Below are 9,009 nucleotides of genomic sequence, written 5' to 3'. Positions count from 1 at the left end.
ATATATTTTTTATCATTAATGAAATTATTACTTTAATAACTAAGCTTCTTAACAAACACAACAATTAATATTAAAACGGTAATTGTGTTCTGATTTTATTAATTACTTCAATGAACTAAGGTATGTGATAAATATTTTATTTTTTATCATTAATGTTAGATTACTAAAATAATTGTCCGATTTACTACAATGCACAACTATTGATGCCAAGACATTAACAGTCGTTCTAAGTGTAGTAGTTACTTCTAAAACTACATTATTTACAAGATTATGAACTATTTTACCATTTTAAGATGTTTCTATTATGAAAATGATAAAAATAATATTAAACTGAAAGATATATACACATACTTAATATTTTAAATATGTTTTTAATTTGATAAATAAGTTCTCCATCTAATAAAAATGTTTTAATTATGATATTTACATCTTTACCACTTAATTACAATTTTTTTTTCAAGGAATGCTACGTACGGTCAATTAAAGAAAGAGGTTGTTTATTCACATTGAAGGGGGATATGTGCCTACAACAATATTGGTAATGCATCTTTTTTTTTTGTAATATTGTTCTAGCTAGCTCTTCATTATCATTGGATAAAGAATGAACAATACGGTCATTCCTGTATGTTTTTACGATACATGAACGCACGTACTGCAGGTTTTCTTTTTACAGTTTGAAAATTACAAAACCATGGACGATTCTGATTATTAATCTAATAAACTACATTGTAGATAAGCCCCAAGGACTTGAGGTAGCGCATGGTTTCGTAGATGAGGACATCCTCATTGTGAAACTTTCTCCTATATAAATGTTTATATTTCCTTTCAAAGAATTTATTTAAACTCTTAATAAATTGTTGTGTACGTGTGTATTAACTGTATTTTGCATATATATAATGTATCATTAAGCTCGGAGAGAGAAGATATCCTCATAGATTAAGACAAGTTTGGCTCTATTGTTTTAGATTTTACTACATTGATGGCAATAGCACATCACGCAAAGGTTAGGTGTGAGACGAGGCAGAAGATATATACCAGATGGTGCCGGTTACAGACGGCCATAAACGAACAACCTCCCCAGCCGGCAATCTCATAAATTGGCAGCTCACACTACCCAAATAGCATGCATAAATTAATTAAATTTGTTTCTTAATTGATTAGTTAATCGTTTCCTCCTCTACGTACGTACGTGCTTCCTTTATAAACCTCCTAAGCTGGAGGACTCAGTCATTGATCGATCTCCTTCATCTCTCTCAATTTGTCCTCAAACAAATTCTTCATCTTGCTAGCTCTCAAAAAATGGCCAAGTTATCACATCAGAACCAGAAAACCAATGCAAATATCAATACTAATACTACTACTGCTGCTGCTGCTGTTGCAAATAATGCAAATGCAGTTAATAAAACTGCAGTCACGAAGGTGAAACGAACGAGAAGAAGTGTGCCGAGGGACTCCCCACCTCAACGCAGCTCCATTTATCGAGGCGTCACCAGGTCGATCATTCATACGTACATATTATGATGCATAAAGATATATATACCGGTTCTTGTTATCTAGTTCCCTTTGATCATTTTGAAGTTTCTGGGCTCGTTTTTTCTTTAATTTTCTAGTTCATTCCTCGCTAAAAGGGGTTTTCTCTGCGGTTACTTGTTCAGGCACCGATGGACTGGCCGATATGAGGCTCATCTGTGGGACAAGAATTGCTGGAATGAATCACAAAACAAGAAAGGCCGTCAAGGTTAGCAATCTCATTATCGTAATTAACAATAAGCTCCATGCAATAGTTCTATACTTCTTGTGAGTTTCTGATTGCATCATTAATCACAATAATCGATATGTTTCTTAATGATATTTATTTCCTTCTTGGCATGCATTCTGCCGCTGCTGGTTTATTCTTTGGAATGTTACACAACTGCAGTATACCTTGGTGAGTTCTATTCTCTACAAATTAATCTATATAATTAAAGAGAGATATCCACATACATTTTTGTTGACGCCCATACTAAAGCTTTTGGTACTTACGCGTGCTGATTTTACGTACAGGAGCATATGATGATGAAGAAGCTGCAGCACATGCTTATGACTTGGCAGCGCTCAAGTACTGGGGTCAAGATACAATTCTTAACTTTCCGGTAAATTTGTTTCTGGATAATTAGTTTCGATCACGTACGTTTTTTGTAATATGTAGGAACAAATAGAAATTACGTGCTGAGGGAAACTAGCTCTGAACTTTATTTATCTGATATTATGATTGTAGTTAGCCACATATCAAAAAGAAATTATTGATATGGAAGGCCAATCCAGAGAGGAATATATTGGATCATTGAGAAGGTGAGTTTCTTCACTTATATAAGAGCGACAGATTAAGAGAGTATAAGACTATAACAGGAGATAACTCTAATCGTAGTAATGAATTTGCAGGAAGAGCAGTGGATTTTCTCGTGGAGTTTCTAAATATAGAGGTGTTGCAAGGTAGTTTTCTTCTTGCCAAGATGTCATATTATCACATTATATATATATATATATATATATATATATTAATACCGTTCATAACGAAAGGATTGAAGCTAGGAAGAATTCTATTAAACTGCGGAAAATACATTCAAAGTGACAAAATGCAGCCGATCATTTTCCGGAATCCAAAATATTTTCTCTTGGTTGTATGTGTATGTTTCTTCTAAACCAATCTGAGCTTTAGCTCAATCGCTTGATATGATCCATAAAGACAAATAATTTAAATAGGTGCTTATGTATAATACGCTGAAAATTTCAGTTTGTAATTTGTTTTATTCTTTAATAAGCAGACATCATCACAACGGAAGATGGGAAGCTCGAATTGGCCGGGTCTTTGGAAACAAGTATCTCTATCTCGGAACATATGGTATGTTTCCACACAAACAAAAATCTTAAATTGCAAATCGATAAAGAACAAGAACACCTAATTCTTATTAACAACTCAAAATCACATGAAAAAAAAGAAGAAGAAAATAACAACTCAAGCCTGGAAATATCCCCACGTCTGTAAGCTAGCTAAATACTGAGGTTGATTAACAAATATTTAAAACCCTTCTCCATACTTTTGCCATTGGAGTGAGCTGTTTTGAACTTTTGATATTGTCAAAACAACTCATGATCGAAGAGACTTATTGAATCATGCATGTTTAAAACCTTAATAGTCTCTTTAATTATTTGCAGCTACCCAGGAAGAGGCTGCTACAGCATATGACATGGCAGCTATAGAGTATCGTGGTCTCAATGCTGTTACCAACTTCGATCTCAGCCGTTACATTAAATGGTTAAAACCAAATGGTCCTAACAATGACATTATTGGCCAAGCAACTAACCCTATCATTGAAGCTAAATTGGTTGGAGATGTAAGAACCCAAAACCCTAACGATCAAGACCAAACTAGTATAGGTTTCTTCCACAACCTCGCTTACAGTCCTCCTGAAGAAACCATGATGACCCAGCTGCCTCGACCGACCACTGCTACGTCAGCCCTAGGGCTCCTGCTTCAGTCATCAAAGTTCAAGGAGATGATGGAGATGACAACGGCCACTGACTCATCCGTGATGATGACATCGTCTTCCATGCCGGAACTGCCGCAATGCACGTTTCCGGACGACATACAAACTTACTTTGATTGCCAGGATTCTACTAGCTATGGAGATGGAGATGATGCTATGTTCAATGAGCTCAACTCATTCATCCCGTCCATGTTTCAATGCGATTTCATCGTCTAAACTGATCGAAGAGCTAGCTAGCTATATAGGATTTTATTAAAGTAACTGGGTTTCATTTTGTTTTTTTGTGAATACGCATGGAAAGGTCCATCCATGTTCGAGATCACGCATGGCTAGATCGAGCAATGATGGAGAAGAGAGCAAATTCTTTTGGAGGGAGTGAAATTTCACTATTGATCATCATCATATGTCAAAGCGTAAGCTAATCATTATTTGGTTAACATAATTTGATTTCTTCTACAATGTAAAGGAGAATAAGTTCTTTATCATTTTTTCTATTAATAATAAACTATTCATCCCTTCCTCCGGGTATGTAATCATTTCAATATTATCAATAAAGTTTTCGACTTGTTTTGGTTAACTTGAGTCTCAAGTCTTGTGATATCTGGTATTGTAGTGTTGAGTTGATGACTCATATGCATTCACAAGAGTATTTTCACATGCAATGCAAGCATTTTTCAGTTAAATCTTATCTAACACAGTAAAATATCAAAATAATCGTGTAACTCTCCTCCTATATAAAGGCAAATTCCCTAATGAAATGAGTTCACATGCAATGTCCTTTACTTTTATACATGAATCGAGGTTTTGGTTTCCGCGGAGCAACGACACATTAGAGGCAGCGCCGCAGCGGGGAGGCTACTCTGTTGCTGGTCGACGGAGTTGTAACGGGCTACACAATATTTAGAGATGATCGATACAATGCTTTGCAACGTGATCAAAAACTGGTTGGAGCGACCGATTTCAGTGCAGCACCTATAAGATATATAGAGAGGAAACCGGGGCTACATGGATCAGTGGTTCGCTAACTAGCAAGAGATCGAGGGAGAAGGGGAAAAATGTTTTACTTTTCTTAGCCGTAGAGGTTCAAGCAATGCATGCTTTAGGAAAACGTAATTAGATGGCATATAGTAGAGAAATATAACATATTTAATTGATTCATAATAGCCTTTTTGTATAGAGGGCTACAAGCAGGGCCGGCCTAAGGGCAAGGCAAACAAGGCACAAGACTTAGGCCATAATTAATTAGAAGGTCTCTTCTCTCTACGTATCTCATATATATACATTAAAAAAAACTTTTATGATACAAAAGAAAAGAATCATAAATAGACGAGAACAAAAAGTCATATTCTATCCATAATCTTTTATTTTTTTTCAATCTAGGATTATAAATAAATAGCCTCAATAGTTTTCTCAATCTTTCACCAATTTGGGAATGAAACATTACTCTAAACTCAATCCAAACGGCAACATCGGTTCCAAATTCATATTCGTACAAGCTATTGAGGCCTCGAGTTTTAAATTTTGTGGATATTGTATTGTTCTCATAAAATTGTTTTAACATGTCTTTTATATAAGCTTCTTATATGTTATTAATGCTATTACATAGTGTAGTTTATTCATCCTCTATGTAACATTTAATACATATTGCTTTGTAAGAAATGTGAAATAAAAAAAGTCTTTTTTTGTAATAGCCTATCTTAATTTTTACCTTAGGTCTCGTTTGGTCATGGGACGGCCCTGACTACAAGAATACATCTACCAAACTTTCTATGTAGGATGCACAACCTATTGCAGTATTGATAAACTATAATGACTAATGACTAAGCACATGCATCTAGAATACAATATATATTTTACATATATATATATATATATCACTATCAGAATAAATGACTTAGATGACAAAACCAAAAAACATTGTCGCCTTAGTAGCTCTTAAACGACAATATAGCGTTTTTCCTCTAAGTGACTTTTCTCGTCGCCTAAGCGACTACTTTGTCACGACCCCGAGCACATCACCATCTCAAAGTAGGTTTTCATACTCTCAATCTAATGATCCGCCACCATATGATCCAGGCCTCCATGAAATAATGGTGCTGACAGACTACTGATGTCCTTGATCAACTTTAGCACACGACCCTCGTCTCTAATGACAGCCTCAGGGTCAACCTGCTCAACTTGTGGTGCCACATCCTCATAGAGGTTCTCCACATTGTGGACTCGGCCTCCACCCCTCGCTCGGCCTTGGCCTCTTGCCCGTCCTTGGCCTTGTGCATGGCCCTTCTCTAAATTCATCACCTTGAAACATTTAAACACTTAGTCAATACATGTAAAATCTTGAACCCGAATAAAATAGATCCAACATATATTAACCAAGATATCCAGAGAGAAGATGAATCATCGAAGTATTATCACAACACTTGTATTTTAGGACCAAACCTTAAGGTGTGGCTCCTAACACTCTTGCGTACCCAGCGACATATCAATACCGAAGAGCATATGATGGGGGTCCGCTGCAGTTCGACCATCGCTCCTGGATGATATTGATAGATCACCAAATACGCAACCGATGCTCTGATACCAACTGTCACAACCCCAAAATTTTGAGTGATAAAACTCGAAATTGAAGCCATGAAAAACTCTAAAACAATCTCAAATATATTGAAATCATCTTATAGTCACAGTGTATCGAAAATGAGTTCAAGGTACGACTCAATTGATTTGATTATTACAAAACCAGTTTATAATTCAAGTATTATAACAAATGGAAATGTAACATCCTCTCAATCCCCACCACAAATAGAATAAATAAACTTCGACAATCTTGAGAGAAAGCCCTCCATTATGATAATCCGCACATGTAGAACTATCCCCTACACCATCGAATATGTGCATCGGGATTGTAAACACAAACCCGGTAAGCTTTACAGCTTGTATGAGTAAACTAATAGTATAATGCACATCGCATACTAAAGAAAATACCAATGGCATTTAAAAATAAATGTACTCATAAAACATTGGACGGCCCATCTGGTTGTTCAATAACATCTGAAAATATAAGTACTCATGAGAACCAAGTACTCATCTGTTACCTCTCAAACAGTACGCCGACCGATAATGGATAACCCATCTGTTACCCAATATCACACAAAAATATGCGTACTCATGAGACCCAGGCAACCCATTTGTTACCCCTCATGCAGTACACTGGCAGACAGACTAGAGCTCTAACTGAATTGTAACTGACACTCGGCCAAGGCTTGGTTCCGATTACTGCCAACACGTACGAAGACAGAAAAACGTTTTAACAAGACTCAATGCTAAAACCACGTACAATAGAAATCCACATATGTTATTGCACAACAACCAAGCGACTCTTCCTCAAATAAAATAAATATAGTTGCCATAGTACAAACTCATTTGGAAATAAGAACGTGCCAAAATATAATATAGCAACTCATATATATGTATCGTATTTACCATTTTATACACATACACAACCCAATATATTATATACATGTCATAGTTCGATCTTTTTAATAAAACGTAAATATGAGTCACGCCAAGGGTAGACTCGTCATAATGAGATTTACTCACCTTATTTTCCTGAGTGTAGTTTCCACGACACCGAGAGCAATTCCGTCGCTCGTTTTGTCGGTCACCTAATTGTATAATAAAGTGGTTAGAAACGATACGTAAAACTTCAGATGCCAAATCAGTACACTGTTTACTGTTCAGCAAGTATGATTTTTACGTAATTACTGTTCATATAAAGACTGCCCACTAAATTACTGTTCACATAAGTATTATTCACTGTTCATAAATTACTTTTATAATTTACTGCTCATAAATACTGTTCACGTGCCGCCGCACGTGGCGGCGTGTGGTGCTCACGCGCCGCCCACAGTGGGTGCGCGTGGTGCTCACGCACCACCTCAAAACGCGCGCGTGGCTTGCCCACGACCACCCAAAACTCCCTCCTCTCCTCTTCTAACCCTTTCCACGACCTAATACCGTGCCTCCGCCACACCAATTCCTCCCACACGCTGCCCTATGCGGCGACACGGGCACTATCTCCTCCTCCTCCGAACAACAACAAATCACAATTCAATCAACACCAACATTGTAGATCACACGGAGAAAGATGGTTTCATACCTAAATTGGACCCTAGAACCGCCGGGAAGTCGCTGGAGGAGCCCAAGATGCCGACGGTGATTGATTTCGTGGAGGAGGAAATGCGGCGCGATTCGAGCCCCAAATCGTTTGAAGGTGGCACCGAGGGTGAGGATAGGTGGAGAGAAGCTATCCCCGAGTGCTCGCGTCGTTGGAGACGGAGCTTGGACGGCGGCGATTTGCAGAAGCTTCAAGTCGTCGATCGAGCTTCGATGCGGCGAGCGATGGCGTGTAGCGTCCAATGGTAGGAGCTGGAGACCGTGCGTTGCCTTTGGGACCGACGGTGAGGGCCACGGTGGCCGAAGATGCGAGATCGCCAGATGTGATTTTGTTGAGAAGGGGTCGGGGTCGAGGGGAGGGAGAGAGAGAGAGAGACTGTTTCCAATTTTGGAAACTAGGGTTTCCCAAATCTTCCTTTTATACATTTTCCAAATTTGGAAACCAACTTCTGTCGATAATAACTTTCACATACGATGTCTGATTAGGGCGCGTGACATGTACACGTACAGTATCAACGAGCTCTACAACTTTCGTGAAGAAAGTTTTTGTCACGATCCCGAAATTTCGAGTATGAAACTCTAATTTCGAAGTCATGAAAAACGCTAAAACAAATCTCAATAAATCGAAATTGTTTCAATGTCTCAGTGGATCATTACTGAGTTCACAATACAAGTCAGACAAACCAGTTATTACAAACCGAATTTATAATTCAACATTACATCAAATGGAAATGTAATAATCCTCACAAAAATCCACAAATAAATCCTCACCGCAAGATGGAAAATGAACGACTTCAAATCTTCAGAGTTGTCCTTCGATTTCCACTAATCGACACCTGCGGAATTATCTTCTACACCATCGAATACGTGCACCGAGATTGTAAACACAAATCCGGTAAGTTTTACAGCTAGTATGAGTAAAATGATAAATACCACTCGCATATCAATATATACGAAAATCCACAAATCAACAAATATAAATGCACTCATGACAAATTAGACGGCCCCTCTGTTTACCCAAATGCATTTATAATACGGGTACTCATGAGCGCTGGTACACCTCTGTTATCCCTCAAGTAGTACACCGCCGATATTAGACAATCATCTGTCATCCAATATCAAAAATATATGGGTACTCATAAGCCGATAACCCATCTGTTACCTCATATGCAGTACCATGGCAGACAGACTAGAGCTCTAACTGTATCGTACCTTTTGCCCGGCCAAATTCTAGGTTCCGACATGCCAAACACGTCCGAAGACATAAACACGTCTGAAGACAAAACTCCTCCGAAGACATCAAACTCAT

The 9,009-nt window shown here is 37.8% G+C and overlaps 1 protein-coding gene across 1 annotated transcript; it reads left to right on the top strand.

Moving 5' to 3' along the window:
• The first annotated feature begins 1,299 nt into the window (after positions 1–1,299).
• On the top strand, positions 1,300–4,032 carry LOC126792136 (AP2-like ethylene-responsive transcription factor At1g16060). The gene is made up of 8 exons (XM_050518622.1): positions 1,300–1,493; positions 1,656–1,738; positions 1,919–1,927; positions 2,044–2,132; positions 2,258–2,331; positions 2,422–2,472; positions 2,805–2,881; positions 3,196–4,032. The coding sequence occupies exons 1-8, from the start codon at positions 1,300–1,302 to the stop codon at positions 3,741–3,743; spliced, it is 1,125 nt and encodes a 374-aa protein (XP_050374579.1). The 3' UTR covers positions 3,744–4,032.
• The last annotated feature ends 4,977 nt before the right edge of the window (positions 4,033–9,009 follow it).

This window comes from Argentina anserina, chromosome 4, assembly GCF_933775445.1.
Source record: "Argentina anserina chromosome 4, drPotAnse1.1, whole genome shotgun sequence".
Taxonomy (NCBI): Eukaryota; Viridiplantae; Streptophyta; class Magnoliopsida; order Rosales; family Rosaceae; genus Argentina; species Argentina anserina.
The sequence above is the reverse complement of the archived record's forward strand: the minus strand, read 5'-3'. Positions and strand labels throughout refer to the sequence as shown.

Coding starts and splice junctions, on each gene's coding strand:
- LOC126792136 (XM_050518622.1), top strand. CDS start 1,300: ATGGCCAAGTTATCACATCAGAACCAGAAAACCAATGCAAATATCAAT. Junction 2,332..2,421: donor TATATTGGATCATTGAGAAG/GTGAGTTTCTTC, acceptor ATGAATTTGCAG/GAAGAGCAGTGGATTTTCTC. Junction 2,473..2,804: donor AAATATAGAGGTGTTGCAAG/GTAGTTTTCTTC, acceptor TTTAATAAGCAG/ACATCATCACAACGGAAGAT.